The 13,552-nt window shown below is 42.3% G+C and overlaps 1 protein-coding gene and 1 non-coding gene across 3 annotated transcripts in view; both read right to left on the reverse strand.

Annotated features, from left to right (window-relative positions):
• Positions 1 to 13,552, reverse strand: part of Nfx1 (nuclear transcription factor, X-box binding 1) — a 58,387-nt gene that overhangs the window by 17,540 nt on the left and 27,295 nt on the right. For both annotated transcript variants that reach the window (XM_057790484.1, XM_057790485.1), the window contains exons 10-15: positions 12,174 to 12,271; positions 8,999 to 9,029; positions 5,988 to 6,067; positions 3,345 to 3,453; positions 2,741 to 2,860; positions 18 to 97 (exon numbers count right to left, since the gene is read on the reverse strand). In XM_057790484.1, the coding sequence (XP_057646467.1) occupies positions 18 to 97; positions 2,741 to 2,860; positions 3,345 to 3,453; positions 5,988 to 6,067; positions 8,999 to 9,029; positions 12,174 to 12,271 (518 nt within the window). The remainder of the gene's footprint in view (positions 1 to 17; positions 98 to 2,740; positions 2,861 to 3,344; positions 3,454 to 5,987; positions 6,068 to 8,998; positions 9,030 to 12,173; positions 12,272 to 13,552) is intronic.
• Positions 4,202 to 4,310, reverse strand: LOC130888318 (small Cajal body-specific RNA 4). Its single transcript, XR_009058450.1, has one exon. It is a non-coding gene; the product is annotated as a small Cajal body-specific RNA 4 (non-coding RNA).

Genomic DNA, 13,552 nt, shown 5'->3' on the forward strand with positions numbered 1-13,552 from the left:
GGAGAAAGCAAACTTACCTCATGCTTGCCCATGCACCACTTCTGAGTTAAGAAGGTGCAGGGAGGACACTTCTCCTCACTATGACAAGAATGATACACTGCAGAAACAGAAACAGAACGTTAGAAATAATGTCTGAATAAGGTCACAAATACTATAAACATGCTATAAGTGTTTTAGATCCCGGAGTTAGGAATTATTCTAAATGATCATGAGGAAGTAGAAACATAACTGGTTTTATATTTGAGTACTGGAAAATGAGCATCTGGTGCTAGGAAGACGGCTTAGCAGTTAAAGTTTGTTACTCTTCCAGAAGACTCAAATTTGGGCCCCAGTACCCATGCCAATGGGTCACAACTGGCTGTAACTAGCTCTAGGGGACTGAATGTCCTCTTCTTGCCTATGCTGGCACCCATACATGCAGCAATTACTTACTTACTTACACACACACACACACACATCTTTAGAAAAGAAAAATGAGCGAGAATGAGAAAAAAAGCTAAGGGAGATAGCCACTTGGTCTGCCTGTGCTTCTGTGTGAACCGGTAACTAATGTCCAGACAGCTGTCATTTATTCTGTGTAAAATGCTCTGCTGTGGGCTGCACAGATGGCACAACTCCCAGCACCCACATGGTGGCTCACAACCATTGGAAGATCAGTTCCAGGGAATCGGATGCCTTCTTCTGGTCTCCAGTCACCAGACACGCGGGTAGGCAAAATACCCATCCATACAAAATAATTTTTTAATGATTTAAATGCTTCTATTGATTACTCTCAGTGCCACAGATTAAGTGAGTACCCTATCTAAGCTTCCTATACTCCCTCATGTTTTTAGGTCTCCAACACAAGGCTGCGAGCTGGCCCAACTGCATATATAGGCATTTGACCACTATTCTCTAACTCTCAGGAACATGAGACTCTAGTGATGGGAGATTTTTTTCATTCTCTGAAGTTCCCTCTGACTGACACCATGCTGGATATTCAAAAGACACTCAAGAAAATGAACGCTGAACAAAAGCAGGCACACCACAATGTGTAAGTTTTAAAGGTCTTACTAAGGATGCTACCCAGCAGGATCTGGACATCATCTCTAATTCCTGGAAGCTAGTAGAAAAGAGGGGTTGGGCAGGAACTGGCCTGGACACTTCATGATGGTATGATGACCAAGAAAGGAATTTACAAACCATGCTGGGAAGATCACTCTAAGTTTCCCCAAAAAAAGGTTTTCTACTTCATGATAAATTTGTTTAGTTCTGTTTTACTATATTAAATTAAAAAACTGAGAGCCAGCCATCTAATTTTAATTCAAATCACATGGCTAGACTTCATGTAGGTATCAGATCCGGGGCCCTGAGTTATTTTGTGGGGTTAGTAAGTAAAACAACGGACTGCTGCTTATCAGTTCCTCTGAGATCGGAACAGTCCACCATCCACAGAAGCTCCTGAAGCCAGAAGGCAAACTAACTCAGAATAGTTTCAGGAAGTTCCTGAAACTGACCAGATTCACTAGGTCCCTTGGTCTTTCCCTCCTTCTCGGAGTCAAAAAAGCCAGCAGAGGGTCGCTCTCAGACAAACCAAGCTGCAAAGACCCTGAGACCTGACCAGCTGCCTAGAAGAAGCTTAGATCAGCTGAGGCACCTGGAAAGGACACTCTCCAGTGTTGAGCCTCCCGCAGGTTTTGCGGAGGGCTCTAGGTTCCCAGCTTTTGTGAGCTGTCACCTGTGCTGGGGTACGCTATGCTGATTCAGCTGTTACTGAGTCATTTCTGCTCCTGCAGTAACCAATACAATAAAACTCACGGGCTCACCAAGATGGACTTTGGTGGTATCTGTACTTTGGTCTGTTGTGGGCTCCCTATCTGGAGGAATGGACTTATGTTTTGTGCATTCATGTACATACTCACAGACATACACATAATTAAAAATAAATATTTTTAAAAAGTGCTATATAGTAGGTGATTTAATATCAATCTTTTGACTTAAAGTTTTAAACTAGTTTATTTTTATGTGGTGCTTTGCCTGCATGAACGCCTGTACATGACGGCGCCAGACTCCCTGGAACTGGAGTTTTAGACAGTTGTGAACTGCCATATGGGTACTAGGCATTGAACCCAGGTCCTCTGGAAGAACAGCCAGTGCTCTTAACTGGTGAGACAACTCAAGCCCAAATTTTTTATAATTTAATTTTACTTAAGAAACATATTGCTTCTCTAACAAAAACCAAATTCAAGATTTTTTTAAAAATCATATTTACTTTTTTTTAAATTTTTTTTTTTTGCTGTGTGTGAATATGTGTGCATGTGCGTGTGTCATGGCACGTGCATGGAGATCAGAGAAAAAATTTCAGAAGTTAGTTTTCACCACAGGGACCAAGGAATCAAACTCAGGTCACCAGGCTTGGAAGTAAGCACCTTTACCTGCTGAGCTTTAACTAAATTATTTTTAATTCTGTAAAAAAAAAGTCCAATTTTGAAATATGTACAAAAAGTTGAGGCAACAAAGGAAGAGGAGTCTGAGAAACAAACGAGGTTCCTCCACACTCTGGGATGCGTCTGACAGCTGGAGGACTGTGAGCGTGTGGCCAAGCACTGGCGGTGGCTTAGATGACAGATACAAGATACACCTTCACAGAAGCAGGGGAGCAACGGCAGCTAGCCCAGATGGTTTGAGTCCTCTACACTGCCACACGCTAACCCACAGGCTGTGAGTAGGTCATGAGGGGTGGCAAGACGGTGGGACTCACCTGGATGGTCACATTCGTGGACTCTGGCACAGGTCTGAGTACACTCAGGAGGCCTAGTTCCACAGGGGACTGGTGGGTAGATCACAGAGGCGCCACAGTGGCAGGTTAATTCATCAAAACCTGAGGGCATACATGAAAGAAAACAAGCCTTCCTGAGTTTGGGATATAATAATATACACAGATGGGTATATTTAATTTTGTCATTTATTTAGCCCCCTGCCTAGTTCTGGGGGTTGAACTTGGGGTTTTGTACTTACACACCTGCTATCTTCTTGCCACTGCCCTGCTGTCTCCTGTACTTTCATTATGTGAATGTCTGGCTAACAATAACTACAACATGTTTGAAATAGTAAGGCTTACTTCAATAACTCTTACCAATCTAAGCAAACCACCTGCTCAAAATATGCCAGGAAACTTGTTTTGTTTTTGTGACAGGGTTTCACTATGTAGTTCTAGCTATATGCAGTCCCAGAACTCACTATGTGGACCAGGCTAGCCTCAAACTGACAGAGATGGGCTCACTCTGCCTCTAAGTGCTGAATAAAGACATAGGGCACTACGACCGGCTCCAGAAACTCTTTACGAATGCAGTGAAGGTACTCACTGGTTTGCCAGCAGGTCTGACAGTTCCCTCGATGACAAGGTTCTTCACACCGATGAAGGCCACAACGGAGCTTCCTCCCACAAATCAAAGGACACTTGTGCTCCTTGTCCTAAGAGGAGAGATTTCTATTTGTTCATGATTCTTCTCCATTTTATAAACAAAATAACAACAAGGCTGCACACATTATGAAGGGAAGGGGAAGACAGGCCTGACACGAGATTAGTCATGAGCAGACACCTATTGTAGCTGGATGCAGTGTGGATGGCTGCTGTGCTACCTCGCTGCTTCGCTTTGAACTTTCTGATAGAAAGTTCTTTAGATTTCCAAACACTGACTCACCCACCTTGGTACAGAACACAACAGCATCACTCTTTTCTCTGTCAAGACAAGGGTTTTTACATGCGTGTTAGGTGCACGTGTGTGGGAATGAGAGGAGGCCAGAGGCCAGCCTCAGGTCCCACTCACAGAACACTTTCATCTCCTTTGAGATAAGGTCTCTCATTAACTTGGAGTTCGTCAATGGGCTAGAACAGCTTGCCAGCAAGCTCCAGGGATTCTCCTGCCTATGTCTCTCCAGCACTGGGAATCAAGCATTTTCTTTTTTACAATGTTAAATAAGCACACCCACAGCCGGGCGATGGTGGCGCACGCCTTTAATCCCAGCACTCGGGAGGCAGAGGCAGGCAGATCTCTGTGAGTTCGAGACCAGCCTGGTCTATAAGAGCTAGTTCCAGGACAGGCTCCAAAACCACAGAGAAACCCTGTCTCGAAAAACCAAAAAAAAAAAAAAAAAAAAAAAAAAATAAGCACACCCACTTCTCTTCAATAGATGTTAAATTAATAGCAAAGACAGTGAAAAATGTTGGGTAGTACAGTCAGCCCTGTGGTTCTCTCCACCCCTTTGTCTAGGAGGAGTATATCCGCAAAGTCTTACTCCATCAGACTCAGCCTTCTTGGTCCTCCAGTGTGCCCAGCATTTTTTTTTTTTTTTTTTTTTTTTTTTGGTTTTTCAAGACAGGGTTTCTCTGTGGTTTTGGAGCCTGTCCTGGAACTAGCTCTGTAGACCAGGCTGGTCTCGAACTCACAGAGATCCGCCTGCCTCTGCCTCCCAAGTGCTGGGATTAAAGGCATGCGCCACCACCGCCCGGCTGTGCCCAGCATTTTTTTTTTTTTTTTAAAGATTTATTTATTATGTATACAACATTCTGCCTCGATGTATGCCCGCACGCCTGAGGAGGGCGCCAAATCTCAGCACAGATGGTTGTGAGCCACCATGTGGTCGCTGGGAATTGAACTCAGGACCTCTGGAAGAGCAGCCAGTACTCTTAACCTCTGAGCCATCTCTCCAGCCCTGTGCCCAGCATTTTTAAGGAGTGCTGGGATTCAAACGAAAGTCCTCATCCTTGTAAGTTACTAACTTAACTATCTCCATAGCTGCAAAATATGAATTTTTAAAGATTGTGTCAGGTGTTGTGATGCATGCCTTGAATAGCAGCACTTGGGAAGCAGAAGCAGAGGTAGGCAGATCTCTGTGAGTTAAAGGCCAGCCTTTGCCTACATAGTAAGTTCCAGGCCTGCTAGGCTACATAGTGAGACTGTCTCCAAAAAAGAAAAAAAGAAAAAAAAAAAAAAAAAAAAAAAAGGAACTCTGCAGTTTGCAAGCATATCTACATAACATATACACATATATAGTTACACTACCTTGTTATTGTTATTATTCTCCCTTGTTTGTATGTATATATATATGTTGCTGTACTTATATGTATCATACAGCATCTCATTACATATATATGTATATACATATAGATTAACAGAATACCAATGTCACGTAGAGGACCTACAATTAATTCTACTTAACAATTATTTTAAATAAATGAAACTTGTGCCTTTAAAAATCCTAAGTTCAAGGCCAACCTAGTCTATAAGGCAATGTCTAGGCCAGTTAGGGCAATATATGGAGAACCTGTATTTAAAAAGAAACAAAACCGGGCTGGAGAGATGGCTCAGTGGTTAAGAGCATTGCCTGCTCTTCCAAAGGTCCTGAGTTCAATTCCCAGCAACCACATGGTGGCTCACAGCCATCTGTAATGAGGTCTGGTGCCCTCTTCTGGCCTGCAGACATACACAGAAACAGAATATTGTATACATAATAAACAAACAAACAAACAAAACCCAGCATACTTATTTTGGCCTCTGACATGGCCCACTATGCTGGGACAACACAGTCCCATTCTAAAGTTGTCTTGGGAGCTGGAGAGATGGCGCAATAGGTAAGAGCTGACCTTTAGCTTCTGTAGGCATTTACACTCACATATACAAACCCCATACTGACCAAAACAGACACCGCCCCCCCTGCATCAAAACTTTAAAAAAAAATCAAAATAAATAAATAGAAGGAAATCTCAAAAAGCAAAAACTAAAGCTTCTTAGGATTGGGGTCGGAGGAGGCCTTCCACACATCCCTTTCTTGCCTGTGCAGCGGATGCTACTAAAAGCCTAAAAAGGTTGTCTGCTGAGCTCACGTGGGGAGTGGGAGAAACTCTACCGTTTAGGTCGATTTCCAAATCTGGGTCACATTCTAGAGGGTTGAGGCTTCCAGATGAATGGAATCCGACTACACCGACCAATGCTAAGTCTACTTACCACACAGCATATCTCGTTACATTTATGCCGGCCACACAATCGTTTCTTGTTACACCGCTTGTCACACATAAATGTAGCATCTGTTATAGCCAATTAAAGAAATAAAACATGCAAAAGATGTGAACATTCATACCTATGAGTGACTATAGGCTGAAGAAATACATAAGTAATAAAGTAAATAAATTACTGATGAAATGCTTTTCAAATTTTATTCTCACCTGTCAAAACCAAACAAACCAAAGCTGATTAATACATAGTATGGGTAAGGATGGAGAGAAAAGGTACACTCATTCTTCACAGATGGAGTACACACATATCTAACAAAAATTCAAATGGGCCTTAGAGATTCACTCGGTGGTAGGGTGCATATAGAGTCTGCTAAAGGCCCAAGTGGTCTCCAGCACCACATACAAAGAAGAAAAGATGGACTGTAATTCCATGTTTTATATATACTTTCAAAAGTAACTAGAGAATTAGGTTAGCTCAGTGTTACAGCACTTTTCTACCATGTATGGGAGGCCCTGGGTTCAATCCTCACCAAAAAGAACGGGAGGGGGGGAAGGGCCAGGATGCCTAAGGAGCATACAAAAGGCAAAAAATATAAATTGGACTCAACAATAACAAAAAACGTTTGTATATAAAATTAAAGGACACCATAAAGAAGCAGCAAAAACTCATACAATGGAAACGTATTTGCAAATCACACACCTCAAAAGCATCTATGATCCAGACACATATTACAAACTGACAACAACAGAAAGACCATCAACCTAATTTTTAAAAAGTACAAATGACTTGGAGCGATCTTTCCCCCCTTTTAAAAGACACACAAGGGCTGGAGAGATGGCTCACAGGTTAAGAACACTGGCTGCTCTTCCAGAGGTCCTGAGTTCAATTCCCAGCACCCACATGGTGGCTCACAACCATCTGTAATGAGATCTGGTGCCCTCTTCTGGAATGTGGGCATACATGGAGGCAGAATGTTGTATACATAATAAATAAATCTTTAAAAACAAACAAACAAACAAACACACACAAATGGCCATAAGAACATAAGGTGTGTAACATCATTAGCCATTAAGGAAATGAAAACCAAAACCCCACCCATTTTACAATGTTATGACAGCTGTAATGTTTTTGTCACTGCGTAGGCCTGGTAGGGCTAGAACTTGCACAAACCAAGTGTGGTGGTGCACAGCTGTAGTCCCAGGACTCAGAAGCTATAGGTAGGAGGGTCAGAAGTTAAAGGTTATCTTTAGTTGCACAGTGAGCCCCAGAATAGTCCTGGATATGGTCTCAAAAAACAAAAACCAGTATTGGGTGTTGTGGGTTTACATGTACAATTACAGCACTCAAACCAGAGGCTGAGACAAGAGGACCTGCATAAGTTTAAGGCCAGCCTGGGCTACAAATAATGAGTAGTAGGCTAGTCTAGGCCACAAAGTGAGACCCTGTCTCAAAAATAAGTAAAATGAGCCGGGCGATGGTGGTGCACGCCTTTAATCCCAGCACTCAGGAGGCAGAGGCAGGTGGATCTCTGTGAGTTCGAGACCAGCCTGGTCTACAGAACTAGTTCCAGGACAGGCTCCAAAGCCACAGAGAAAAGAAACCCTGTCTCGAAAAACCAAAAAAAAAAAAAAAAAAAAGAAAAAGTTTAAAAGTTATTTAGGAGTTAGAGAGATGGATCAGCAGTTAAGATCACTGACTGTCCTTCCAGAGGACCCGGGTTCAATTCCCAGAACCCGCATGTCAGCTCACAACTGTCTATAACTCTAGTTCCAAAAGATCTGAAACCCTCACACAGGCATGCAGGCAAAAACACTAATGTGCATAAAATAAAATTAATTAATTATTACGGGGCTGGAGATGGCTCAGAGGTTAAGAGCATTGACTACTCTTCCAGAGGTCCTGAGTTTAATTCCCAGCAACCACAAGGTGTCACACAACCATCTATAATGAGATGCGATATCCTCTTCTGGCATAAGCAATCATGCATACAAAACATTATATATAATAAATAAAATATACCTTTAAAAAGTTATTTAAACAAAAATTTGTTTGAAAACTGGGCATACAGACTGGTATGGTGACACATCCTAGCACTTGAGAGGCAGAAACAGGCTGATCCTTGACTTTGATGCCAGCCTGGTCTACAGAGCAAGTTCCAGAACAGCCAGGGCTACACAGACAAACCCCGCCTCAAAACAAACAAAACAAAACAAACAAACCAGGGCTGGAGAGATGGTTCAGTGGTTAGGAGCACAGTCTGCTCTTCCAGAGGACCTGGGTTCAATTCCCAGCACCCACATGGTAGCTCAGAGCTGTCTGGAATTCTAGTTTCCAGGGGATCTGACACCCTCACGCAGGTATACATGCTGGCAAAACACCAGTGCACAGAAAGTAAAAATAAATTATAATTAAAAAAATAACCAAAAAACTGGGCATAATGGTGCATGCCTATAATTCCAGCATTTGGAAGACAGCTGGGAAGATCAGAAAGTCAAGGGTATCCTTGATTACAGAGTGAGTTAGAGGCCAGCTGGAGCATGGAAATCCCGTCTAAAAAAGAAAAAAAAACCAAACTAATATTTAAGTTTTAAAATGGCATTATTCACGGTAGTCAAAAAGTAGAAATCACCTACATAGATATCAACTAATAATGGATAAATAAAATGCTGTATATATTAACAAAATGGAGTATTATTCAGCCATAAAAATGGCAAATTTAAAAAAGATGCTAAATGAAAGAAAACAAGAAAAGTTTATACATGTACCACACCTGGCTTCAATTAATTTTTAAAAAGTATTTCAAAGTAAGTTATAGACATGAATGTATTTAGTTCAGTCAGCTCCCCACCGCCCCGCAAGAAATCTACTAACTAGAATTCATTGCATGATTTCCCCCTTTACTGTAAATGTTAAAAATGTAATGGACAATCTTAAATGACATAAATCAACATTTCATGAATACACATTCCAGAAAGTCCTTTGGTGCCCCTTTATAGTCATACCTTCACTTTTAAGACTGGTACACGGAAGCTCCTACAGAAAAAGAAACAATAGCTACTTTAGAAGTAATAAAAGTGATCCTGCAGAAGAACACAAAATATAACTGCATTATTCGCCAACTCCGGCCTGGAGCCAGCTCACTTATGCCAGTGACCCTAGATTTCCTGACTTTTACGTAGTGTGATTCCAACAATCTTTGAAGTATGATCTTGAAACTTAAGAGCAGATTAGGAATTATTAAATCTGGAAAGAAAGGGGTAGCTAAAGGTATCAAAACAAAGGGAAACAATTACCTAACCAGGACACAAACAGTAAAATCCACGAAAAGCGGATGTAAGAATGAAGAATCTAAGATAAGTATGCTAGCCCTCACCCGTGATCCCAGCACTTGGAAGGTATGGTCAGGACAACCAATTCAAGGACAGCCAGACAACACAATAAGACATTATCTCAAAAAATAAACTCATTAAAAAATAATTTTTAAAAATTGAAATTAGAGTTGGGTGGTGGTGGTACACACCCTTAATCCCAGTACTCAGGGGGCTGTAGCAGGTGGGTATCTATGAACTTGAGGCCACTCTGGACTACAGAGCCAGTTCCAGAACAGCCAGGAATAAAGACAGAAACCCTGTCTCGAAAAACAAAACAAAAAATTGAAATAGGTGAGAATCTGCTGTCATTTAAGGTCAAGTATTTGGCTACATGAAAATACTGTAGCCAAAAATATACTGCAGACCTTTGAACTTTGAAACTATGACTGTGGTTTCAGCCATGCTAGAGGACCCCCAAAGGCTACCACATGCCCTCTGCGGCTGCACGGTCGAGTGGAACACGTGCGGTAAGGCCGGTGGACGGGGAACTCAGTCATGCGAGGAGGAAGGAGCTGGGCTGCCTAGAAGCTGCCCTGTATTTGGCTCATCTTGTAAAAATGGCTCTGATTTACAAAACTGGCCATTGGAGCTGCAAATAAATGTGGAGGTGTACAAAACTGCAGGGCATGCCTACAATCTCAGCACTCTGGAGGCTGAGGCAAGAAGACAGCCTTGAATTCAAGGCTAGCTTGGGCAGTACTGTGAGGTACTGTGTGGGCTATAGATTGAGACCCTGTCTCGAACAAAACACAAATCAATAAGAAAAAGAAAAGAAAGGCTGGAGAGATGGCTGCTCTTCCAGAGGACCTGGGTTCAATTCCCAGCACCCACATGGCAGCTCATAACTGTTCATAACTCCAGTTCCAAGGGATGTGGAACCCTCACACAAATATGCATGCACACACATGCGCACACACATGCGTGTACACACACACACACACACAAACAAAACAACATCCCCCCAAATTTGCTTTCACCCCATTACAAGAAACATTTGTGAAAAATCCACGTAGTCAGGCAATATGTGACTTTAATCCCAGTCCTTGGAAAGCAGAGGCAGGCAGATTCCTGAGTTTGAGGCCAGCCTGGTCTACAAAGAGAGTTCCAGGACAGCTAGGGCTACACAGAGACTCTATCTTGAAAAAAAGAAAAGAAAAATCCTACACGCTCAGCACACACTCCATCACTAAGCTACACCCAACTACTGCAGTCAGTGTGGCAATTACAAAGTGTAACGGGCTCCACAACTAATATTTACATACATCGTGATGTTGAGAAAAATATCTCATAAGCGCAACACAATTTCCATCATAATAATGTTTACTTTTCTTTTTTTTCTTTTATTCTTAATCTTATCCGTTAAGATAACTGTATCTTCAAACTTATTTGGGAATCAATGGTTGCCCAGCCCTTGGCTACTTTAATAAAAAGAATCAACTGCTGAGGTCTGTCTCCACCCCAGACTATGCTCTTCGGAGGAGGTCCTGATATGTGCAGAAATGACTTCCTGGAAGAGGAGCAGGACAGATCATTACTTAGAAGGCCCCGTCCCAAGACTTCATGCCTCTTCTGATTAGAGAAGAAATGGGTATTAAAGCCCAACTCCAAAATGGTCAAATGCCTTTTTATAACACAAAGCCCAAACAGACTCCCCAAGACTGAAATTAGAAACTGAATCTTGACTTCTGTACTTGACTCTCAAGAGATGCTGTTTAGTCGAATAACATTATTTGTTTATGGTTTGTGTCAACTGGATAGTCTAAGAAGCAGGATGGCCACACTGGACAGTCTTAAGGTTGAGGCTTTGGTCACACAAACTCTGGAAAGACAGACTGGCTTTGTAGGTAGTAAATCATACCAGTACAATAAACTTCTCAACCCACAGGCTTCGGTGAGCCTTCCTGGCTGGAATACTCTCTATATACTGTCAGATACTGGAAGGTAATGCTGTCCCAACTCCATGGGGAAGGACAAATGACAAACAAAAGCTTCACATGTGCTCCCTTCTCATATTCTTTCCTACATGTTTCCTCACTGACTAATTTTAGTTTGTGTCCCTTCCTAGTAATAAACCTGCACTGGTGGGGCCGGAGAGATGGCTGTTCTTCCAGAGGTACATACATACATATTTTATTTCCATAAAATAAATAAACAAATCTTAAAAAAAAAGAAAAAGAAAAAGAAAAACTGTAGCCGGGCGGTGGTGGCGCACGCCTTTAATCCCAGCACTTGGGAGGCAGAGGCAGGCGGATCTCTGGGAGTTCGAGACCAGCCTGGTCTACAAGAGCTAGTTCCAGGACAGGCTCCAAAGCCACAGAGAAACCCTGTCTCGAAAAACCAAAAAAAAAAAAAAAAAAAGAAAAAGAAAAAGAAAAACTGTAACAATGACTGTGATAGTTTTCAGTTTTTCAGTGAATTAGAAGAGTCTGCCAAATTACCAGGCTGTGTGAGGTCCTGGGGCCCCTGACCTTCAGCTCAGGAGAATTAAGTGAGCATGTTGGCTACTTCAGCAGCGGTCCAAACTCTCAGGGGAGGAGTTTTGAGGGCTGTGTCCAATTTTCATTTGGCTAAACGAGAGCAGTCTTTGTTCCTTCTTCACACCTGCAGTTGCTAACACTGCCTCACCCCGTGACTGATCTCTGAACTGTGAGTGCTATAACCCTCCAGTCTATCCTAAAAATGGGGCACGGTAGGTACGTCAGTGTACATAGGTGGGATCCAGTGAGTAAACTGGGTTATTTTGGGTCCTCCTCACTGACAATCACCATTTAAAAAGGAGACGATGACAGGGATTCTAACAGTTTACCTTTGTCCTGAAAGAGCATCTGCAGGAAATGACTGACGTACGAGAGCATGGTCCACAGTCTCCTTCATGGCAGAGCTTCTCACAGGTATGGATGAAATCTTCAATACAAAGGAAAGAGCGGGGAGTGAGAATCACAGCGACTTACTCTGATTCTTCCAATTCACTACCAACACCGTTTTTCCACCTCTACTCCTAATAACTCCAAAAGTGGAGCTGAGGGAGAAGAATGTGGTCAGTGCTTCTCCCTCAGCTTCCCTTCATCCAAGCTGGGCACGTTCAAAGACAGAGACTAGCATCAGTTGCTGGAATATGTTTTGGTATGCATGCTGCTTGCTGACACAAAGCATAGATTTTTCAGACCTTTGCTTTAGGTGCCAAGCAAAGTCTTTATATTAAATTCACATCTCCCTAGAATTTAATCATGTATGACTTCGATGAAGTGCTTCGGGCTCTACAAGCTACCCGGGAATCACAGATAATTCTGAAGTCACAATCCATAATTCCACCAACTGAGGCTGTTGTCTTTATAGACGTGGACAACCTACATTCACCTGAAAGCTAACCAGATTTAGGGTAAAATTTTCTGTTTTATCCTTTCTTGAGACAGGAGATGTAACTCAGTTAGTAGGGTGCTTGCCTAACTTGCAGAACGCCCTGGGTTTGATCCCCAGCACTGCATTAAAATTTCATAAGGAGTGCATGACTGATTACAGTGCTCAGGAGGATTGGGATTTCAAGGTCAATTTGATTATATAATGAATTTAAGGCCTGTTAGTCAGAGTCCTTGGGAGTTGGAGACAAGAGAATCACAAGTTCAAGGTTAGTCTCGGCTACATAGCAAGTGTGAGGTAATTCTGGGATACATAAAACCCTGCTTTAGGAAGAAATTCTGATGAAATTTTCTGATTTCTATATCCAAATGACCAGAAGTCACAAAAGAGGAAGCAAGGTATCATTAGTGATCAGAGGCAGCCACACTAAAAATATTAACTAGAAACATACAACAAAAAGCCTCAGAAAGCATATAAAACAATCCAAACTGCACACAGGAGTAGAGCAAATAGCCTGATAAACCCGAGGGGCTCCACAGAAAGATGTGTGCTCAATCACAGGGGGAAAGAATTATCTTCAGCGACTGGTTTCTTACAGATGATACAATCTGGGTATGGTGGCTCCTATCAGTCATCCAGCCCTGGAGAGACTGTGTTAGGAAGCTACCCACCAATCTGATGCTAGACTCAGCTACATACACAGTACCAGTCTTGCCAGAGCTGCATAGAAAGATTCCCATCTTAGAAAAGCATCCATCCAAAAATGATGCGCAAGGTGTTGCCCTCAGCTACCCAGGAGGCTTAGCTAGAAGGCACTGTTTAAGTGCT

The sequence above is a fragment of the Chionomys nivalis genome, chromosome 16 (genome assembly GCF_950005125.1).
Source record: "Chionomys nivalis chromosome 16, mChiNiv1.1, whole genome shotgun sequence".
NCBI lineage: Eukaryota > Metazoa > Chordata > Mammalia > Rodentia > Cricetidae > Chionomys > Chionomys nivalis.